Here is a 23,286-nt window from a genome sequence, read left to right as displayed (position 1 = left end):
TTCCCTGGCCGGCACGAAGGCCTATATGATGGATGGAATCTCTCTCCAGCACTGGCTTTATGTAAGCCTCTTTGTATCATTAACACGGACGCCAACACCCCCCTTCTGCCTCCCCTCCCCACCCTGAGAACCGCCCCTCACCCCAGCATGCACCCGCTTTGCCTTCTCCCTCCACTGTCAGCAGCACGGTGACCTGGGCTCTGGGGCCAGCCGCTGTATCCAGAGGACATGACATCCACTGGGGCCGGCACAGGCAAGCAGTACCTTCACCTTCCAAACTCTGCCATTTTAGACTTGGGTAAACTGGACTCAGAGACCGGCCAGTGTCTTTGGGTCAAGTGGGAGTGATGGGCAGACACTAGAGTAGGAGGAGGCAATAGCTGCACCTTAAACATCTTCTGTACCAGAGACTGCCCTCCAACCTCATACCCTGACCCCACATGAAGAGCTTCTGCGGGAGGGGAGGGACATGAGCCAGAGCCGCCGCCTGCAGGGCCAGCATCTGATGTGAGCACCGGTTCGAGACCAGCTGCTCCATTCCCAATCCAGCTCTCTGCTATGGCCTGGGAAAGCAGTGGAAGATGGCTCAAGTGCTTGGGCCCCTGCACTTGCGTGGGAGACCAGGAAGAAGCTCCTGGCTTCGGATTGGCACAGCTCCAGCCGTTGCAGCCCTTTGGGGAGTGAACCAGTGGGTGGAAGACCTCTCTCTGCTTCTCTGTAACTCTGCCCTTCAAATCAATCAATCAATCTTTAAAAGAAAAAAACAATGGAGGTTCTCCAGGTGCACCTTTGCTTTGTAACCCCTCGGACCACTGAATCATTAGAGCCTCTCTCTCCATCTCACTCTCCCTGTCTCCACAAACACTGAGTTCAAGGGTTTAGGGCTGGACTGAGCTGGAGCCAGCATGTTTTACACACCGTCGGGTAGCCAAGGGCTGTCACAGGGGTGCATGCTGGGGAGGTAATGACCAGAAGGCATCACTGAGTATTGCACATGGTCCTTTATTCTCTGCAGCACAAGTTCCCACCTGCAGACCCAGAAGCCTCGGGTCAGCAAAGAATTGCATTTCTGGATGTGAACTTGACGCAGGTAGACAGCGATCCTGGGCCAGTGGTTCTAGACGGGCAGTGCTGACGTGCAGGCCTCCGGGCAGAAATGTCAAGGGGGACCGAGGCACAGGACAGCTCCCAGGGGTGTCCAGTTACTGCTGGGTTAGGAGGACGGATGGCTGTTTGCAGATCCCAGCATTCAGGAGTCTTTGTGGCAGACGGAGATCTCTGGGCTGGACTGATGCACACGGGTGACGGGGAGATGGCTCCCAGGGAAGCTGCTCCTGCTCTAGTTCTTCACATCTCCCAGGCGCAGCTGGGCAAAGGAAGTGGCCAGCTGCAGTGCCTCCTGTAGGCAGCCCACATTCTTGCCCGTGGCCTGGGCAGACACGTCCTTGCCACCACCTTTGCCATCCATCAGGCCTGACACCTGCTGCACCCACTCACTGGCCTTTAGGCCCCTGTTGGCTGCATTCTGGAACACAGGAAGGCGAAATGGGGGTCAGGACAGAGGAGGGATTGCGGGGTGAATGGAGAGAAAGGAAAAGGATGGGAGCCACAGACACCCACGCCTGCCCCAGATGATGATGCTGGAGGCTGAGAGACGCCCCAGCTGGTACAGGAGGCAGTCAGTGGCCACTGTTAGCATGAGTCCAAAGCCAGCGGCAAAGCTGGGCAACAGCCATTACAGTTAAACACATTCACCAGAGAGACAGGAAGGGTGGGGTACTGATGACGGTGACCAGCAGGCGGGCAGGAGACCCACTACTTCTAACCGGGCTGCACCCACATCTATGGGCATCGGCAAACAACCCGAGGAACCAAGCTCCCTCTGAAACACTCCGGGCGGCATCTCCCACTGGCTGCAGCGCCTCTCACCTGGGGGACCTGACACAAGCACGTGATCTTGCCAGCCTCGTTGTCCACCGTGAAGAGCATGGCAGACGTCTGAGGGGAATGCGTCTTGAAAAGCTTCAGGGCTTCATTCAGGGCCTGTGGGAGGACCGGGGTCAGGCCACAGCCCTGCTCGCCACAGAGCAGCCTGCAAAGTGCAGCCCTCGAAGTGTCCCATCCCCCCCAGGAGGGGCCCCTGCCACACTCTGGCTCGGGGATTTGTTTCTCACCTCCAGGGAGCTGCTCCTCCCTCCAGCCAGGAGCCAGAGCTCCCCAGCCACCCACTCTCCATGGTTCAGCTGAACCTCAATCCCGGACAGGGGCCCTCAGGAGCCCACTCGGCTCGGAGCCACTAAGCCCACCCGCAGGGAAGGGAACACGTGATGGTGAGGGTCAGCCCCTGGTTGCCTTGGCCGAGGCGCCGCTCTCCATCTCCAGGATGACGAGGGGTTGGTTGGGGTTGCTGTCGATAAGCTGCTTTGTCTTCTCCAACACCTGCAAGAGGGTAAGTCCAGAAGTCAGGCTCAGGCCAAAGGCCCAGACCCCAACACCCTGACAGTAGTCTTGCCCGCCGAGGAGGTCCTCTGGGCTCCCGGCCAGCCTGCCGCACCACAGGACTCACTCGCTTCTGCACGTCGGCTTTGCTGGCTCTGTCTAGGTCATCCATGACCTTCTTCAGGGATTTCAGAGTCTCCCGCAGTTCATCCTTCTGCCACTGGGGGATGACTGCTGAGGCCAGGGCCTAGAACCAGAACAGAAGACCACCTGCATCTGGCTGCACGGAGCTATGACGCGAGGCTCCAGCCCGCGCATCCACCCTCTGGCTTGGAACCCAAGTCCCCCCTGAGCAGTGTCCAGAAGAGAAAACAAACATGATGGTACGCAGGGGCCTTGGGCACATGGTGAGCGACCGCAGCAGTTGGAACAAGCTGAATGGAGAGGGAGAAGCTGCACAGACGGGGCTCACTTGTGAGCTGGTCCTTTCCAAGCCATGAACACAGGCTGTGTGGGCTTACCAGAAGCCCCAGGTACCAGTGACCAGCAGGCAGGGGTGGAAACACCTCCCTCAGCACCTTCACCACTGCCCCCTCATGCCAGCAGCACCGGGAGCAGCAGGGCGAGTCAGCCAAGGCCCATGCCACGCAGAACCAGGACCTGCCTGGATGCAGGGAGCTCTTGTTCCTCAGGCAGGTGTGGTCCGGGCGGGTCCCTGAACAGGGAGGGGGCTGGCCTCACCTCTCCGAGGTCGGCGATCTCCTTCTGAACATCCTTGTTCGGCGCAGTCTGGGCCTTCACTTTGGCCTCCATGACTGAGAGCGATTTCTTCAAGCTCTCCGCTTTCCTGAGGGCCTGGGAGGGGGACAGTCAGAGTTGGGACCTCCAGGAAAGGCAAATTCCATGCAGCCTCACTGTGTACACGTCGATGGCAGGTCCCAGAGCAACACAGCCCAAGACACCAGAGGTCTCTTTGGCTCAGGCAGCCTCGCACCCCGGAAAGGGGCACCCTCCTCACACACCTGGCCAGCAGAGTGCACACTCAAGTCCAGGGTGTGGCTGAGAACTGGCGAATCGGGGGCCCCTGGCACCCCCTGAAATCCCAGCTCTCCAGCTCTGCCACTCCAGAGCAACTGTCCCTCTATCTGCCCGCACCTCAGACTAGGCACACAGCCTTAGGGGCACAGGGATAGGCAAGGAGATGGGCCACGGCCTCCCCTCCTAGACACAGATGCGTCAGAGCTGAACTCGCACGTTTCAAACGATTAAGTGTAAGACTGTGCTGTATGGCCGGCGCCGTGGCGCACTAGGTTAATCCTCTGCCTGTGGTGCCGGCATCCCATATGGGTGCTGGTTCTAGTCCCGGTTGCTCTTCTTCCAGTCCAGCTCTCTGCTGTGGCCCGGGAGGGCAGTGGAGGATGGCCCAAGTATTTGGGTCCCTGCACCTGCATGGGAGACCGGGAGGAAGTACCGGCTCCTGGCTTCGGATTGGCACAGCACAAGCCTTAGCGGCCATTTGGGGAGTGAACCAACGGAAGGAAGACCTTTCTCTCTGTCTCTCTCTCTCACTGTCTATAACTCTACCTGTCAAATAAAAAAAAAGACTGTGCTGTGGCTTGAATACTTGTCCCCCTGAACTCAGCTGAGTCCCCCAGGTCTTGTTAATGGCCCTAAGAAGGCGGACACTTCATCTCATTACAGCGTTCAGAGGTGGGACCTTTGCTCTGGGAAGTGATGAGCCAGGAAGAAGTCAGCAGGGTGGGACCCTCACGACTGACCTGCTGGCTTTGTGGGGAGAGAAACCAGGGTGGTATAGATGGGGCACACTCTATCCCTTGTCATGTGAGGCTCTGTGCCAATTCAGGGCTCTGCTAACAAGAAGCCCAACGCCAGGACGGAGCCAGTGGGGCCTCCGGGATCTTGGGCTGGGAACCTCTAGAAGTGTGAGCAAACTAAACCTTTCTCCTTTACAAAGTTAGGCTGCCCCGGGCATCCCGTGACAGCAATGAAAGGGTGACTAACACAGACAGGCAGGAAAGCTAGGCAGGGTGGCTCTGCTCCGCCAGGCTGCGAATCTAGGGACACTCTGGGGCAGCACGGTCTTCCCTTTGGGCTCTCAAGCTGGGCTCCTCTCTCCTCGTTCAAACAAGCCGCACGGCAGCCCAGTGGGCTCACCTTCTGGGCTTCGGCACCTGTGACAGCCACGATCCTCCGGATACCCTTGGCAATCGCTTCTTCAGTCACAATCACAAAATCTCCAGCGTGACTTGAGTTCCGCAGGTGCCTGAAGAGCAGACACAAAGCCTCCGGTGAGGAAGAAGCCTGGTGCCCCCGCTCTGGCCCCTGGGAGGCAGTCCTTCCCTGGGGAGCTCTGCCAGGAACACTGGGTGGAGGCTCGTCGTGCTCCAGGGAATTCCAGAACATGGCTCCGGCTAATCCAGGACAAAGACGCGTGAGGAAGGGGAGAAAGCCTGACTCTGACAGTACTCTGATACAGAGCTTCAGCTTTCATACATGTAAAGTGGGGATACTGCGCCCTCTTGTGGGGGCGTGAAGACCAAACGAAGTCAAGTGCTGTGTAATCCGGCTGGCGCCGCGGCTCACTAGGCTAATCCTCCGCCTTGCGGCGCCGGCACACCGGGTTCTAGTCCCGGTCGGGGCACCGATCCTGTCCCGGTTGCCCCTCTTCCAGGCCAGCTCTCTGCTGTGGCCAGGGAGTGCAGTGGAGGATGGCCCAAGTCCTTGGGCCCTGCACCCCATGGGAGACCAGGATAGGCACCTGGCTCCTGCCATCGGATCAGCGCGGTGCGCCGGCCGCAGCGCGCTACCGCGGCGGCCATTGGAGGGTGAACCAACGGCAAAAGGAAGACCTTTCTCTCTGTCTCTCTCTCACTGTCCACTCTGCCTGTCAAAAAAAAAAAAAAAAAAAAAAAAGTGCTGTGTAATCCCTAATATCTAATCCAATACTATTGCTCCGACCCAGTGCAGTACTAGGCTAAACGCGAATTTTCCTTCCTTTGGTGTAACATGAGCCCTTTTTTGTATCTGTTTGCTAGGTAAGAATATTGGAGGATTCTTTTTAAAATCTTACCACAACCCCTTAAGCAAACAGGTTTTATTCTCCAGTTGTTTGAGAATCTCAAATGCTCACGAACTCCCACAGTTAACTCTGCAAGCATGGCAAAGTCTCTGAGAGCTGTCGCTGTGGTCTACAGAGTGAGAGCAAACTGGTACTCAGGCACAGTGGGACTCACGTGGAGGCTCCCCTCAGCCGGGCAGGGGCCTGGGACACGGTCCCCCCAATCCTATCCCTCCAGCCTCATGTTCCACCTGCTTGAGGCCTGCAGGCCCTCAATGGGGCCAACCATGACCTTCTGAATGTGCTTTTCAGTGGGCTTCCTTTGGAATCAGAACTTTCTAGGCCATGCTAACCTCGCTCCTAGGCAAAATGAGCTGGGCCTACCAGGTGGCCTACTCAGGGGCTGAGCTCATCCCTAGATGCTGCTCAGGCTGGAAAAGGAATGAGGTGAGGTGCCTGGGGTGGCAAGGGGCTGGCACCAGATCAGGAGCTCGATGAGCACCCCGGGGCCTTGATGAATCCTAGCGTCAGCCCAGGGAACCACAGCAAGTATCTGTGTGGTGAGCATTAACACAGTATTTTTACCTTGTCCTCCTAGGAAGAACATTTCATCACAACCCAGGCTATGTTAACATCAGGCACAGAGGGCCTGGCTCAGGCACTAAACTGCTAAGGTTCTTGGAAATGCTCTTTTGAGGACTTCACTGAGAGCGGGGCTAGCCTATCCCCTACGTCCCCGGAGGGTGGTGCCAGGTTCACAAGAGGCAGGAGGCCCCACCGACGGCTGCTCCTCCTGCGGTACTCACGTTCCCCCACAGAACTCAACAGAGGTGAGGGAGCCGGCAGGCCCAGAAGGATCCTCCAAGAGCTCGGACACTGGCACTCCGATGGAGACAACTCGCACGGGGTCGGGGTAGGTCTCATCAAACACAGCCCGCAGGCCCTGGATGGCTTTCGCTGCTGCCAGGGCACAGTCCAGGGTGTAGACAGGCTGCCAAAGAACAGAAAAAAAGCTGGGAAAAATCTTCTCTGGATGGGCAGCAGGAAGCTGCAGCAAGAGCACGGTTCTTACAAGCAGATGCCACGGTTCTGACAGGGCTCTGCACGTGCCCTCAGCCTCCTGAGATAACGCATCATGGAACACGCAGGAGCATCAAGGTGGGCACGTGCACCTGCCCCATTAAGCTGTGACCCAGGCGGTACGTGCATGTGCTCTACATAAACAGATACAACTGGAAGAGCTCCAGGTAGCCTAAGGAGAGGCAATCAGAGATCTCCCTCTTTATGTACCAAACAGCCCCTCTCGTCCCCTACAAGAGCAATGTTTGAGAATCACTGCTTGAAACAAACTGTGTGCAGAGCAGAATACAGTGCAGCGCAGTGAGAGCGTCTGGATGGCTGAACCTCTGAATACAAAGTGGTGGTGAGGGAGCACTGAGTGGGGCTCGTAACCCAAAAACTGAGACAAGATCCAGTCTACCTTGGCTGCAGCAATCATCTCGTTAGCAATCTCTTCAGCCTTCTTGATCTGCTGAGTGGACATGGCCCCCTTGGCGGTGAAGTCAAACCGAAGGCGGTCAGGGGCCACCAGTGAGCCTTTCTGGTCAGCTTCCCCGAGCACTGAGCGCAGGGCGAAGTTCAGAATGTGGGTTGCTGTGTGGTTGCTCATGACAGGTCTCCGTCGGGGCTGTAAAGCGCCAAAGTGGCCACAGAGAGTTCTGTAGGACTGCTAGCCATGCCGCAGTACCGCCCCCTTTCCCGCAGTACTGGAATCTCCAGACACATGGCTGCCTACAATGAAGGCACGGCCCAGCTTTCCTTGCAGATACCTGTGCCATGTGACTAAGTTCTGGTCAGGAGGTTGAGAGCAGGAGTGACACATATTCTGAAAGCAAAGGAGCATGCCCTCCCCTCTCCCCTTCTTCCAACACCAGAACATGAACTGGCAAACTATGGTTTATGGGCCAAATCCCAACTATAGTCTGTTTTGATAAAAAGGTGTATGGAACTCAGCCACCTCCATTTGCTTACGTATTGTCTACAGCTGCCTGTTCACTAAACAGTAGAGCTGAGGAACTTTGAAAGCAAAGTCTACAAAGTCAAAATTATTTAGTGTCTGACCCTTTGTAGTACCTGACCCCTTCTTTCTTGGATGACGAAATCAAGGCCAACACTCCAGTTGGCGGAGCAACAAGTGAGGAAAGCCTCGGCCCTGCGACCCTGAGTCTGGCTGGGCTTTTAGGTGCCAAATGGGCATTGCTGTCTTGTTTCAGGCTGCTGCTACTTTGGAGCCTCCGTCACACACAGCAGAGCCCAGCTCTTAGCCAACACAGGCTCCTTGGTCCTGACAAGTGTTTGAGGTCAGAAAAGCAATCCACAAGAACAAGTTCACAAGGATGTTAGTGCACTCAGGTATGCAATCACTGGGGACAGCCGCTCGTAGCTCTTAGTTACATCCCTCACACTTCACAGAGGCACCAAGACACACTCCTGCGCTCTGCTTACAGTTTCACTTAGGAGGGTCAACGCCGAGGGGCCAATTTCAAGCAAAGAGGGAGGTGCCCACTACGAAGACCCACTGGGGGCACCACTCACCTCATCGATAAACAGCCGGACCTGGTCCCCTACCCTCAGGCTGCCATAGATGGTTCCGATGTGCAGCACGTACCCTCCACGCACCTGAGCATTCTTCACTGTAAACTCGGTTTTCTAAGAAGAGCCAAGGAGAGAACCATTAGGCAAACGCATCTTGGAGATAGATGAGTTCTCTCAGATACACACATAGTATTAAGGAGCATCAGAGAATTCAATCCATCTAAGGAGCCTGACGCCTGGGGAGATGGGCAAACTCATCCAAGATAAAACTTAGCAGTGGCAGAGCCACAGGCTGAGTGTTCTCCTAGGATGTCTGCCCTTCAGAGAACTGCCTCTCCCTATTTATCAAGAAACCTTGTATGAACCAAAGATCAACCTCAGTACCAAGGCTGCAAGACTCCTCCTCCAAAGGTATCTCATAGCTAGGAAAGAAAGAAGTACAAACAGCAGCTCCCTCGGCTTTACAGACACTGATGATGGGACCCAACCCAGTGTCGGGTCTGCTCCCCAATGTCTGAGGAACCATGAGAAGCTACGGGGCACTATGCCTGGCCCCCCGCCCCAGCTAACAAGGAAGAAGTGTTGGCTCACGTCCTCGCTGCTGTCATCAACCTTCACCAGGTAGCCCTCGTCGTAGATCTGCCCTCCTTGTTCGGCATAGAAACAGGTTTTGTCCAGCACCACCCCGCACTCCTGGCCTGTGGACACCTCTTCCACGAACATCTTCTCCCTGCGCAGAGCCAGCACTGTAGCCACGGTGCTCTCAAACACTGCTCGAGGGAAGTGCACAGGGGAGAAGACAGGGTCAGCGACTTCATCCACACCGTCGTAGCTGGCTTTGCTGGAGTCAATTTCTCAAACTTTTCCTGGGTCCCAGTTGTCTGACTGTATTTTGGAAGCACCCATTGGACTCCACTAAAGGACTCAGCATGCTGGTTTCCCACCAGAGAACACAGCACTCAGCAGGATGACCAAGGGTCCGGTGTCTAGGCCTTGGGGGCTTCCTGGGATGCAGCCTTTCAGTGTCAAAACTGGGACAGTTCTGAGCAAACTGGGATGGCTGCTCACCCTAGCAGAAAACTTGGTGAGTCCCAATAAAATGGTAATAAATTTCCAAGTCCAAGGTCATCTTCTAAAGAATGTACAGAATTCATTTTGTGGGCTTCCTTAGATAGGTTTCAGTGTAAGTGCCCTCTCAGGTCAAAAAAGCAAAAACATGAATTGCCTATTTATTTGTTTGTTTCTTAACTCTAGAATGCAATTATCCTGATGCAAAATTCCAGTGTATCGACATAAACTGCCTGATTTCTTGTAAAATGTTATAGTTGAGGGAAACTGGAAGAAAGTTAAGTGGAACCTTCCTGCAAGTTTTTTGACAACTTCCTACAATTATTTCAAAATCAAGAGTTAAGAAAACTAGCAGCCAGGAATGGCCATGGATACAGAAGTACACAGCACAACTCCTGCAGCACTATGGGAGAGGCTGTCAGAGATCTGCCGAGTCTTGATCTGGCCTCTGAAAAGCCCCTACCGGGGGGCAGACAACACAGAGACAGAAGGAGCACAGTACATACCATAGCTACCACTGGAGTCCGCGTGGTAATTATACTTTGGGGAGTCATCTGTGGCCTCTAGGCCCTTGGCCCGGAGCTCTTCGATAGCGTAGATGTCCAGCATGATGAGGTCTTCCCCACCAGCTCCCTTGCCCTGTGATTTCAGCTGCCAGTAAGAGAAAAGCGTTAGTTACCTTTACTCTGACAAACTCCAACTTCTACACTGTTCCCTGTGTAAAGCTAGCCAACAGTCTCCAGTCTCAGAACTAGTGACATTTTGGGTCAGTTCACGCAACATCATAGGGGCTGTCCACCTGCACTGCAGGAAGCTAAGCAGTATCCTCAGACTCTGCCAACGAGATAATGAGCACTGTGGCGCAGCGGGTTAACGCCCTGGCCAGAAGCGCCGGCATCCCACATGGACACAGGTTCTAGTCCAGGCTGCTCCTCTTCTGACCCAGCTCTCTGCTGTGGCCTGGAAAGCAGTAGAAGATGGCCCAAGTCCTTGGGCCCATGCACCCACGTGGGAGACCCGGAAGAAGCTACTGGCTCCTGGCTGCAGATCTGCACAGCTCTGGCCATTGCAGCCAATTGGGGAGTGAACCATCGAGTGGAAGACCTCTCTCTCTCTCTCTGCGCCTCTCCTTTCTCTGTGTAACTCTGACTTTCAAATAATAAATAAATCTTAAAAAAAAAAAGATTTTAAGGAAACCAAACTCAAGTATGCTTTGTGGCAACCTGCCTTGGTAAGTGCTGGGATTCCTGTTCACTCTCCGAGTTGTTTACCTGGGCTAGTTTCCTCTCCTCTTCAAAGCCATCCATGTCTACCACCAGGCCCTTCTCTTCGGCAATCAGTCCAGTGAGATCCACTGGGAACCCATAGGTGTCGTAGAGAAGCCAAGCAGTATCTCCTGTACAGCACAAAGCAACTATGTCAACACAGGAACAGATAACCCCCTTCTTGACAATGCCAAGCCCTCCCTGGCGGCTGCTAGGAGTGACAAGGGGACTGAGAGACAAGGCAAGTCAGTGCTGGTTTTGTGTGCCTGTCACAAAGTCCATCAGAAATCTTTTGGAACTGACCAGGGAGAAGCATAAGAAGTCTCGTTCTATTTCTTCATCTGAACACTAGCACGTTCAGTTTGTGAAAAACCCATCATGTTTTCCCTTTACACATGATACTGCAATTAAAAAAAAAAACTTTGAAATTCATTTTCCCATCTGATAAAAATAAAACAAGCTGCAAAACAGTATATACCAATGTCCCCATTTTTGCTTGAAAAATATACACACAGGCAACTCCTTGCATTTAGAGGCAAACAGAGGAAAATCCTGATACTTATGCCTTGAATCTTAAGAGTTGTTACATCTGAGAAATGAGTGTGGGAAAGAGACTTTCACTTTGTACTTCCACACGTTTGAATGCTTTACTACAATCATGTATTACTTACATTATATTACTTATAATTTTACTCTAAATTCCATTTTTTTTTTTTTTAATTTTTTTTGACAGGCAGAGTGGACAGTGAGAGAGAGAGACAGAGAGAAAGGTCTTCCTTTTGCCGTTGGTTCACCCTCCAATGGCCGCTGCGGTAGCGCGCTGCGGCCGGCGCACCGCGCTGATCCGATGGCAGGAGCCAGGTGCTTCTCCTGGTCTCCCATGGGGTGCAGCACCCAAGCACTTGGGCCATCCTCCACTGCACTCCCTGGCCACAGCAGAGAGCTGGCCTGGAAGAGGGGCAACCGGGTCTAAATTCCATTTTACAGCAAAAGCAGTTTAACCAATTATGTTCAACTTTGAGAAACACGGGAGTCCACGGTCAGTCTGTGAAAAAAGGTTTGCTTGTCCCAGGAGGATGAGACAGTGGGACAGAGGAGGACACAAACTGGGCCCTACCGGGAATGGTCTTGCAGTCACCCAAGCTCTGTATTTTCCTGTCCAGGATGCGACGCCCTCTGCTGAGAGTCTTGAGGAACTGCACTTCCTCTTCATTAATGATGTCTTTCACCATGTCTGGGTCCTTCTTTAGCTCAGGAAATGCGTCCCCCTGACAAAGAGAAACAGGTGTGGTGCCCTGTGAAATCAGAAACTAGTCCATGACCCCTCATGCCCGCTGACAGTGAGCCATCTCCCACCCTGTCCCTCTTCAAGCGCTGCTTTTGTACCGAAGAGGTAGCAGGGAAATGTACCTACCAGGGACTGGACGACAACGTCTACCAACGTAGCAAAGAAACCCCTGCTGGCATTGAGTTTCTCATGGGAGTATCGAACAGCCCGGCGGAGAATTCGTCTCAACACATACCTGTAAGAGGCAGAATGCAGTCCCTTGGTAGACAATAGTCCCAGCTGGGGATTCTGTTATGGCTTCTACTGAATTCTAGCCAAAGCAACATGGCCAACATTTTGTCTTTCTCTTTCAGAGACTTTCTTTTATCCTAAACCTGCTTCTTTTTGCACTCCCTAGGGTAAACTCTGGTTTGTGTTCCCTCTTTGTCTGGCTTCCCAAAGGAAGTGCAGACCAGATCTCCATGACCCCAGGTCTGGCGTGTCAGTAATGGAGTTTCCCAGGGTTCATCAATACTTGCCCCAGGGGCCAGCGCTGTGGCACAGCAGGTTAACACCCGGCCTGAAGCGCAGGCATCCCATATGAATGCCAGTTCGAAACCGGGCTGCTCCACTTCAGATCCAGCTCTCTGCCATGGCCTCAGAAAGCAGCAGAAGATGGCCCAAGTCCTTGGGCCCTTGCACCCTCGTGGGAGACCCGAAGGAAGCTCCTGGCTCCTGATCGGCACAGCTCTGGCCATTGTGGACAACTGGGGAGTGGACCAAAGGATAGAAGACCTCTCTCTTTTTCTGCCTCTCCTCTCTCTGTGTAACTGTGACTTTCAAATAAATAAATAAATCTTAAAAAAAAAAATACTTGCCCCTACCTGTCTCTGCAAATATCCTACCATACAACCTTAAATATAATAACTGAATAGCAAAGATCTAATATAGTGGCAACTCATCAAATTAAGCTGAAAATCCCTTGGTCCCTTAAAGGGGGGGGGGGGGATTCCTTCCTGCTACCCATAATATAAAAGAAATGATAATAATAAATTTGGCTTTAAGTTCCACAATCACCAAATTCATGGTGTCAGTACAATCACTGCTCAATGTGCCTCATACTTACCCCCTCCCTGTGTTGTCAGGCCGGCCACCATCAGCTAGAGCCACCGTGATGGTCCGAGCATGGTCAGCCAGCACCCGATAGGCCATGTCAATGCCATCGACATCCTCAGCACCAACTTTCCCAGTGTATGGTCGAGCACCTGTGCCCTACAGATAAAAACCAGGAGTCAGCTCAGCGGGAGGCAGTCCTGGTGCTGCCTCGCCCAGGGAGGTGCCCAGAGGATGAAGGAGCACTAGGAGAAAGGATGACAACCATCTTGCCAGATCCAAGAACCCCAAGAAAAGTGACAGTAGGGGGAGTAAAGAGCCTCCATCCAGACCCCTACACTCAACAAAATACACTGCCCTCTGCCTTCAGCCTCATTTGATCAACAATGAAGTAGGCAGCTGATAACGGGTACAGGTGGCTGGCAAAGGACATGGTTATTTTAATCTTGACATCCCTGCTAAGAGTTCCGCCAGGAAACTCCACAGAAGTTTACAATGTTTGCAACAGGGACAGTACCTTCTGAATGGCTTCAAAGTAAGGGACAAAAAGGTCAGTGTCATAGTTGGACATCTTATTCTGCAGCACGGACACCAGTCGCTCCAGGCCCATACCCGTGTCAATGCTTTTCTTGGGAAGAGGTTTCAGAACACCATCAGTCTCCCTGTATGGTCCAAAGGAAAAGGAAGCTGAAGCAGGGACTCGGGCTCCCAGCTCTCCAGTTCCTGTGGGTTAAAACTGATTTACATGGCATAGTATGCAGGCGGGGACTATTTACCATTTGCCTCTGCCTGCTTTGGTGGGAAAAGTGGAGTGGAGGGAGAGGTATTTGCAGGCCCACTTACAAGTGAGGCAAGCTTCCAGGAAATGAGCTTTAAAACAGCAGCCCAAATTAAAGCAAGAATACATGGCAGGAGTAGCCCTCAAGAGGGTATTTTGTGGTAAGACTAGCTTATGAAATAGGCCAGGTTCTGCCCCAGAGATCAGAGGGAAACCTGACAATCAGATTTAAAGAGCTGCACAAGACTCCAGGGCACTTCTGGATCCTCACTGCCCCCAAAGATGAGGATCCCACAGGAGCCTTTGGCAGAGAAACCAGCCATGCAGTTGACCTTCTCTGCTTGGCTCAAAGAAAGGTTCTGCTCTTGGTAGGAAGGGAGGACCACCTCAAGGCCACCTGTTATACTGGATGAAAACAAGGTTCCAGATCTCCAGCACATTGGGGTCATCCTGGTTGACGAGATGTGCGGCATCTCGACCACCAATCCGGTCGTAGTGGATCTCACTGCAGGGACCACATGGGCCTGTATCACCCATCTCCCAGAAGTTATCCTTCATGTTGCCGGGGAGAATTTTGGTGTCATCCAGGCTGCAAAGAGCAGAAAGGTAAGCCCAGTTATGCCACTGACAAGGATCCTGTCCAGACTTTAACCCACAGAAGAGATCCTTATGATTGCCTGTAAAGGAAGTTTCAGTCTTGGGCAATGACTAATGCTAAGCCTGCATACAAAACCAACTACAGAGACAGAACTCGACTCCTCAAGAGTGACTACCAGAGGGGCAGCCCGCATCCTGTATCAGAGTGCCATCTCCAGCTCAGCTGCTCTGATTCTGATCCAGCTCCCTGCTAATGTGTCTGGCAAAGCAAGGAAGGATGGCCCAAGTACATGGGCCCCTGTTACCCATGTGGGAGACCCAGATGGAGCTACTGGCTCCTGGCTTTGGCCTGGTCCAGTCCCAGCTATTGCAGCCATTTGGGGAGTGAACCAGCAGAAAGAAGATCTCTGTTTCTCTCTGTCATTCTGCCTTTCAAATAAATAAATCTTTAGGAAAAAATTTAAAAAAAAAGTATTACTGGCCGGCGCCGCGGCTCACTAGGCTAATCCTCCGCCTTGCGGCGCCGGCACACCAGGTTCTAGTCCCGGTTGCCCCTCTTCCAGGCCAGCTCTCTGCTGTGGCCAGGGAGTGCAGTGGAGGATGGCCCAAGTGCTTGGGCCCTGCACCCCATGGGAGACCAGGAGAAGCACCTGGCTCCTGCCATCGGATCAAGCGCGGTGTGCTGACCGCAGCGCGCCAGCCGTGGCGGCCATTGGAGGGTGAACCAACGGCAAAAGGAAGACCTTTCTCTCTGTCTCTCTCTCTCACTGTCTACTCTGCCTGTCAAAAAAAAAAATAAATAAATAAAGTATGACTAACACAGAACACACAGTATACATAGGCTATAATTATAACTCAATAATTCAATAAAAATACGTAAAGATATGGATAAAGCCTAAAAAGTGACATACAGAACATTTATATTGAAAATGATCAGAATTAGGGGTGGATACTTGGCCTTCTGATTAAGACCGGGCTGTAACTCTGTAAAGTAAATTTAAAAGCAAATCTTTTAAAAAACAAATAAAAATAAAACAGAGAAGCAGCATTGCTTCCACATAAAGTAAGACAACAGGCACCAAAGGATAAGAGAGATCAGTAACAACAAGAAATGAGACAGACATCCTGCTCTCTCTAGAGGGTGACACTCCACACTCAAGAGTCCTCTTGATGGCATTTCATGAATTCTGCTAAGTTCAAAGCACAGAACACATGTAGTCTATCTATCACGCTATTTTTTTTACCACATGATCATACTTTACAATTGTTTAAAATAATTTTTTAAAACAACGGGGGTGTGTTTTAATGCAGTAGCTAAGATACCACTTGGTAAAGTGCCTGAGTTTGAGTCCCATCTGCTTCAATCCAGTTTCCCATTAAAGGGCACCTTTGGGGTCAGCAGTGATGGCTCAAGTCCTTGGGTTCTGGGTCAGTGTTGTGGTGGGCAGGTAAAGCCATTGCTTGTGATGCCAGAATTCCATATGGGCACCGGTTAGAGACCTGGCTGCTCCACTTCTGATCCAGCTCCTGCTGATAAGTCCAGGAAAGCAGAAGATGGCCCAATTGCTTGGGCCCTGGCACCCATGTAGGAGATGCAGAAGAACCTTCTGACTCCTGGCTTCAGGCTGGCCCAGTCCTGGCCATTGTGGCTACTTGGGGTGTGAACCAATGGATGAATTCTCTGTCTCTCCCTACTTCTCTCTCTGTTGTAACTCTGCCTTTCAAAAAAAAAAAAAAAAGACACCTGTATTCAATGCTCAGCTCTGGATCCTGACTCCTGCTTTTTGGTAGTGCAGGCCCTAGAGACAATAGCATGAGTAATGTAGCTGGGTCTCTGCTGCCCACGTGCAAGACCTAAATTAAGTTTCCAACTCCCAGTTTTGCCCTCGCCCAGTTCAAGCTGTGATGGACATTTGAGGAGTGAACTAGCAGGTAGGAGCTTTTTCTCTGTCTCACATATATTCAAAAACAAAACTCCCCTTTTCACAATTCTATTTTAAGTCAGTACATTTCTAAAAAACAAACTGTCATACGAAGGATACCACTATGTTGAAAGACACATGTACACATTCACACAGATACAGGAATATGAAAAAGGTCTGGGAGATGATTCCTGTGGTATCCAGCTACCAACAATGATCAACTTTAGCAATCTTATACCTCCTATTTTCTACATTTCTATGGTTTAAATTTTTACAACATACACATTAGATGTGTAAATTAAAAAATACATAAAGAGCAAAAAAAAAATTGGAGATTCTTGAGTCAGCTTTCAACAAAAAGTGATCAAATCGACTAAGAAGCAATGAAGGCATCAAAGGTAAATCACTGCGAGTCACTTCTACCTGCAGTGCACTCCCAACCATAAGACCCCTCCTGGGCACTGCGGTCAGGAATCACTTCATCCTCCACACGCTCAACAAGTGAGTTGTGTTCTTACCCCAAATTCTGCCAGATCTGTTTGCACTCCAAATCCGGTTCTAAACCTGCTGTTTCATCCCCACCAAAATAAGTAACGTAGAGTCTTTCAATGGGAATGCCAAACTCTTGGGTGAGAAGCTCAAGGGCCATTTTACACGCCAATTCCTACAAAAGATATGGAACATGAACAAACCAGCATCTACTTAGGATGAGTAGAAAACACAAGACCCTGAGAATGGATTCAAAACTATAACATCTTCACTATAAATTCAACCACATTCAGAACTGATTCACCCAAGAAATTCAATATAAAAATAAACCATCAGGGCTGACACTGTGGTGTAGTGGGTTAAGCGGCCATCTGAGATGCTGGCATCCCATATGGGCACTGGTTTGATTCCCCATTGCTCCACTTCTAATCCACCTCTCCGCTAATGTGCTTGGGAAAGCAGCAGAGGACGGCCCAAGTGCTTAGGGCCCTGCACCCACATGGGAGACCTGGAAGAAGCTCTTTGCTCAGTCTGACCCAGCTCTAGCCACTGCAGACATTTGGGGGGTAAACCACCAGATGGAAGATTTCTGCCTCTCTCTCTTCTCTAACTCAGCCTTTCAAGTAAAATAAACAAATCTTTTTAAAAAATCATCACACTTTAAGAAGTCTTAGAATCCATAAATGTCCTTTGCTCCTGAACCTCCTAGATAATACTCCGTATTTCAAAACAAGTACAATTAGAGCTTATTTTCCTCAATGGAAATGATCACTTTACTCAGAACCCCAATGGTTCTTCTGCTTTGGGCTTACCTTGAAGTAATCTCCAAAAGACCAAGAGCCCAACATCTCAAAGAAGGTGTGATGATAAACATCCTTGCCCACGTCATCCAAGTCGTTGTGTTTGCCCCCAGCCCGGATGCACTTCTGGGTATTGGCAGCTCTGCTCAGCTTTGCCATGGGGTGAGTTGGGTCAATGGTGTTCAGGAAGATAGGTTTGAACTGAAAACAGAAGGGGAACAGTTCAACTTTTAAAGTTCTTCAGTTTATGTCAGGTGGCCACAAGTTGGCAGGAAAACAAACACAAACTGCGGTTTGGATTTAGTGAGGCCGGAATACAGAAGCAGGAGGTTGGCTGCAAAGGAAGCAGAGGCAGCTTATTTCGGAGCAGCTTCTCTCTGGACCTAGTTTCCTTTTATTCTTCACCGCTACCGATACAGTGATACTATCATGCAGTGGAACAGCCTACTAAATCTGAGCAGCCACAGGTTCACGTGTGAAACCTGTGCTTTTTCACAAATATCTGACGTTCAGGGCTAATGTTATCTTTCTGAAAAACGTATTCTAAATCTGATATGCTCGGGGCTGGCACGGTGGCATAGAAGGTTAAGCCTCTGCCTGCAGTGCTGGCATCCCATATGGGCGCTGGTTTGAGTCCCAGCTGCTCTACTTCTGATCTAGCTCCTTGCTAATGTGCCTGAGAAGGCAGTGGAAGATGGCCCAAGTCCTTGGGCCTCTGCACTCATGTGGGAGACCTGGAAGAACCTCCTGGTTCCTGGCTTCAGCCTGGCCTAGCCATAGCCATTGTGGTTATTTGGGGAGTGAACCAGTGGATGGAAGACCAATCACTCTCTCTGCCAATCAAATAAATAAATAAATCCTTTTTGAAAAAACTGATATACTCATTTGGTAGTAACGGTGATGAGGAGGAGAAATCTGAGACATAGTAAGGAAGTGGATCAGTACAATCTGGTGAATGACTGGATGTGTAGAGAGGGTGCTACCTTACTCTGGCTTTATGAAGTCATACTTTGATTCATCACTGTTATTCATGCAGCTCTGCCTAATTTTTCCTCCTAGGCCTGTCAATTTGGTGCTGTTCAACTTGGCAACCACTAGATACTTGTGATTATGTAAAGTAAAATTAATTAACATTAAAATAATTAGTATTTGAAAAAAGTAAGCATTCGATTCCTCAGTCACACTAGCTCAATAATCACACATGGCTGGTAGCTACCACACTGGGCAGCAAAGATATTGAACACTTCCGTCATTGCAAAAACACACCTTTTCAACTGAACTGTCTTATCCTACATCATGCACTTCATAAAAGCAAAAATTATCTCCCTTATCTTTGTACGCCCAGCAGGTAACACAGTACCTAAACAAGAGCATATCCCCAATAAATTCTATTTCAAGTTGTAATAACAACAACAACAAAAGTCAGGTATTCCTCAGGGGACAGGCATCTGGCTGAGTGGTTGAGACTGGTCAGGACACCTGCACCCCATTTCAGAGTGCTTGGATTCAGGTCCTGGCTCTACCCTTAAATCCAGCTTCTTCCTAATACACATACTGGGAGGCAGCAGTGACTGCTCACGTAATCAGGTAGGGAGATCCAGACTGAATTCCTGGCTCCTGGCTCTAGCCTGCTCTAGCTCTGGCTACTGCAGGCATTTGCGGTGTGAATCAATGGATGAACTCTCTCTCTCTGTCTGCCTGTTTCTGCCTCTCTTTCCCTGTGCTTTTAAAATATATGAAAGAAATTTAAAACACAAATCCTTAGGCATGCTTTGTGGTGCAGTGGGTTAAGTTTTGTGACACTATGCCCCATATCGGAGTACAGGTTTGAAGCTTGGCTGCTCCAGGACCTCCAATAAGCTGCGTGCTAATGCATCCTGGAGGGTGGCAGATGAGGCCTCAAGTGCTTGGCCATTGCCTTCCACATGGGAGATTTGGATGGCGTTCCTGGCTCCAGGCTTCAACCTTGCCCTGGCTATTGCAGGCATTTGGGGAGGGAACAAGCAGACAGAAGATCTTTCTCTGTTATACTGCGTTTAAATAGATGAAAAATAAACATTAATATATGTGTATGTGTGTATATTTAGAAGAAAAAAAAATCTTTTACAACAAGACAGCAGTCTCACAAGTCTCACCCATGGTGGGGAGGCCTCCCATCATCATAATTAAAAATTAATAAAAATTAAAAATGACAGCTCTTGTTTGAGTGTTTATTAGTTTCCAACAATGCGTGCTAAATAAAAGCATTGTGCGTGCACTGGCTTATTCACTCCTCGCTGTGGCCTCCAGGAAGGCACTATTATTATTCCTCATTTCACAGAGAAGGACACTGAGGTGCGCAACATAAAGGAAGTTCCACAAGATTACAAAGTAAGTGAGAGAGCAAAATACTGAGTCCAGAGGCTATGCTTTCATTCCTGCTATTCTGCTTCCCACGTGAACAACCAGCCACGGGGACAGGGAAACAACCCTTACCTGGTTCATGCCTGCATTGGCAAAGAGCAAAGTAGGATCATCCAACGGGATGGTGGCAGACGAATGAACATACGTGTGCTCATTTCTCTTGAAGAAATCTATAAACCGCTGCCGGATTTCACTTGCGGTTAGGAATGAGTCCATCTTGAAAGTCAGCTGAGAGAACTAGCCAGAAAAAAAGATGGGAAGAAAATTAGGAGAATTGAAACTAAAAAATAAGTAGGCATTATGCAAGACTCCCAGCTTCTCAAGCCAAGTCATCTGTTTGGTCCTAAAATCCTATGTTGTAACGTCCAAGGTTAAAGTCATCATCAAAGCAAAACTTGCTGTACCAGCAGACAGCAGTCCCGTCAATCCTTCCTTCCTATGCCAGCCTCAACAGGCTCAATACAACAACTCACCAAGAGAGCAGGAGGTTTGCTCATATATTCATTCATTCGACACATATGTACCAAATACCTACCCTGTACCAGTCCCTAGGTCGGGAATTAGAAAAAGACAGTCACAGGGGCCAGCTATGTGGTGCAGAGGGTAAAGCCACCACCTCCAACACTGGCTTCCCATACACGCACCAGTTCATGTCCAGGATGTTCTACTTCTGAACCAGCTACTTGCTAATGGCTTTGGGCCCCTGCCACCCAAGGTGGGGACCAGGACGAAGCTCCTGGCTCTGGCTTTGGCCTGACCCAGCCCTGATGTTGCAGCCATCTGGGGAGTGAGCCAGCAGATTGATCTCTCTCTGTAACTCTTTCAAATAAATAAATAAATCTTACAAAAAAGAAAAAAAAAAAAAACACAGTCATAATCTTAAAAAAAAAAAAAAAGATTTATTTATTTGAAAGGAGTGACAGACAGAGAAGGGATAGAGATCTTTCATCCACTGGTTCACTCCCCAGATGGCCACAACAGCCAGGTCTGGCCAGGCTGCACCAGCACTCAGATACAGGATGGCTTAATCGGCTGCACCACAATGCTGCCCCCCACCCCTTGGTCTTTAAAGTCAAATAAGGAAACCAACCAGGGAAAACCTGAGTTCCAAATCCTTCAGGGAGTCACTTCAGTTCACTTACATAAGGAGGGCCTGCTGGATGATCTCCAAAGCTCCTTCCAACTCTGTTAATCTACACGCCTAGAGTAAGTTTCTTATCTCCAAAGCCAGCATCCTCTAAACTTGACGAGATATCTTTGTGGGGCTTGTGTTAGCAAAAGTGGATGTGGGAATGGAGCTATCTGTGTAAGAGACTGCCTGCGGGGCCCAGTGTTATGGTATAGCAGGTAAAGCCACTGCCTGCGATGCTGGCATCCCACAGGACCACTGGTTCATGTCCTGGCTGCTCCACTTCTGATCCAGCTACCTGCTAATGGCCTGGGAAAAGCAGCAGAAGATGGCCCAAGTACTTGGGCCCCTGCCACCCACATGGAAGACCCGGATGAAGCTCCTGGCTTCGGCCTGGCCCAGCATTGGTCATTACAGCCATCTGGGGACCGAAACAGTGGATGACATTCTCTGTGTTTCACTGCCTGTTTCTTTGTAGCTCTTTCAAATGAATAAATATTTAAAAAATTCTCCCCATTTTTGCTTACTCATTCAACACAATGAACGCATACTACGGGCTGGGAACCAAGATGAATGAGAGTCTGTGCCTTTCAGAGAAAGGCCATCACGTACAGAAAGAACTGCAGTGCTGTGTTAAAGGATCCAAACATTGACAGGAAGCCCTACGGAGGTTGGGACTATTCAAAGCTGTGTCCCCATCGCCACCGCCCATTCATTTATTCAACATAAATACACTGGAAAGCCATACACAGCAGCACAAAGGCCAGACCTGGGATTCCACTCCCCTGCGGGAGTCACACTGCTGGCAGCTGCAGGACCTTGCAGCCTGCTCCTCATGGGCCAGGTAAGCCGTCTGGCCCAGTCTGACTCCCTTCCCTTCCCCGTGTCAATTTCTCATTTTTGATATCTCAGTTCCAAAGACACTTATTTAAGCCAGGCTCCTTCTTCCAGGCTAGGTCCCCCTTTTTTTTGTCTCACAGAACCCTGTCTCCATAATATTCACATGCATTTGGTGGCTTGGTTAGTGCCCAAGTCCTGTCCCCTGGCAAGCAGGACCGGCAGGGGCTTACCACGACCGTGTCCCCTCAGCACAGGGCCACATGGTCGCCAAGTACCTATTTCATGACCAGGTGCACCAAGCCTTTAGTACCAAGTTCCGAATCAACTCTCAGAGTACAACGGGGTAAAGGCAGACCGTCTGGAAGACCACTTGGCTTAACACGATGGTCCAGGAAGGCCTGGATTGGAACGTTAATTTTTTTTTAAGAATTTAGGGGATGGCTGATAGCGAGACTCCACCCATTTGGGTCACCCTTCTATCTTATCCCCCCCACCCACACACACCTCCCCCAGGGGAGCGAACCTCAGCTCAGGGTGGGTACGGCAACGGTGATCCCCCAAGGTCGCGGTCCTCAGCACGTCCACCCGCGGCCGCTTCGCCTGCAGGACGCCAGGGGGCTGACAAGCCCCGCTCCGGCCCCACTCCTGCCCAAGCCGGGGTTCCTCCGGCCGCGCGCCGCCGGGCCCAGGGGCCTTCTGCGGCCGCCGCGCTCTTTATCCAAGCCCTGGCCCAGCCGCAGAACTTGTGGGGAGCCGCCTCCTTCTCCTCAGGGTCGTCTAGTTCCTCCCTCAGGGGCCCCCACACCGGCCAGGAGCCCGAGGTTACCTGCTGCAGCCGTAGCGCAGTAGTGTCCAACCCGGCCCACGATTGGCCGCAACCGGCGCCGCCGCGCCCAATCAGAGCGCGCCAATGGAAAGTGCCCCGCTGCGCCCTACTCCTCACGGGATATTATTGGTCCAAGGATATGCCAATCAGCTTGAGTACGAATCACCGTTATCAGTCTGTTTCTGGGACGGCGTCTCCAAGTAGGCTGATGCAATGGCCGGGAAAGACGGGGCGCGGATGCGTCACGGGAAAGGGACGGATGCGGCTCCTGATGGCAGACATTTTGGTTTGCGTACGCAAAATACCGATAGTTGACGTCACTTAGAAGGCGGGATGGTACTCTGTTTTTGGTAGAGGTCACAGGTGCTGATATAGTTCTGTTAATTGAAGTGCAGACTTTTAAAGATTTTTACTTAAGGTGCCCATTCATAGACTTGTAAGACTTTCTAAAATTTGGCGTGAAAGAAATAGCAGCAGTTGAGGGACAACTGGGCGGACATCTGACATCTGGACCTCCATTTGCCTCTGAAAAATAATAGTTAATATTTGTATGCAATGTACTGAACATTTTACTTAATTTTATTTAAACTGTATATTAGACCAGCTGATGTCTCCTGTTGATTTATATGGAAACTATCTTCTCAGTGACTACCAAGTTGCAGAACCAGGATCCAAA

General features: G+C 50.7%; 1 protein-coding gene across 2 annotated transcripts; it reads right to left on the bottom strand.

Moving 5' to 3' along the window:
* Window positions 1–982: 982 nt before the first annotated feature.
* Window positions 983–22,704, bottom strand: AARS1 (alanyl-tRNA synthetase 1). 2 transcript variants are annotated; one of them, XM_062177315.1, is made up of 21 exons: window positions 22,611–22,704; window positions 19,888–20,052; window positions 17,425–17,613; window positions 16,642–16,787; window positions 14,002–14,193; window positions 13,344–13,488; window positions 12,840–12,985; window positions 11,861–11,969; window positions 11,564–11,714; window positions 10,453–10,577; window positions 9,688–9,832; window positions 8,705–8,883; window positions 8,114–8,227; window positions 6,999–7,205; window positions 6,325–6,509; window positions 4,615–4,723; window positions 3,181–3,294; window positions 2,567–2,686; window positions 2,353–2,439; window positions 1,930–2,043; window positions 983–1,525 (listed from the first exon to the last, which is right to left on the bottom strand). In XM_062177315.1, the coding sequence occupies exons 2-21, from the start codon at window positions 20,029–20,031 to the stop codon at window positions 1,340–1,342; spliced, it is 2,907 nt and encodes a 968-aa protein (XP_062033299.1). In that variant the 5' UTR covers window positions 20,032–20,052; window positions 22,611–22,704; the 3' UTR covers window positions 983–1,339. The 2 variants fall into 2 exon arrangements, with proteins under 2 accessions (XP_062033299.1, XP_062033298.1); XM_062177314.1 differs by lacking the exon at window positions 22,611–22,704 and adding an exon at window positions 22,308–22,604.
* Between the last annotated feature and the right edge of the window lie 582 nt (window positions 22,705–23,286).

Source organism: Lepus europaeus, chromosome 19 (assembly GCF_033115175.1).
Source record: "Lepus europaeus isolate LE1 chromosome 19, mLepTim1.pri, whole genome shotgun sequence".
NCBI classification, from domain to species: Eukaryota; Metazoa; Chordata; class Mammalia; order Lagomorpha; family Leporidae; genus Lepus; species Lepus europaeus.
The sequence above is the reverse complement of the archived record's forward strand: the minus strand, read 5'-3'. Positions and strand labels throughout refer to the sequence as shown.

Bases quoted from the DNA above. Each gene is read 5' to 3' on its own strand.
- AARS1 (XM_062177315.1), bottom strand. From the start codon at position 20,031: ATGGACTCATTCCTAACCGCAAGTGAAATCCGGCAGCGGTTTATAGAT. The intron at 3,295-4,614 runs GTGAGCCCACTG...TCCCCCTCCCAG, and splicing joins CAGGTGCCGAAGCCCAGAAG to GCCCTCAGGAAAGCGGAGAG. The intron at 2,687-3,180 runs GTGAGGCCAGCC...TTCTGGTTCTAG, and splicing joins AGATCGCCGACCTCGGAGAG to GCCCTGGCCTCAGCAGTCAT.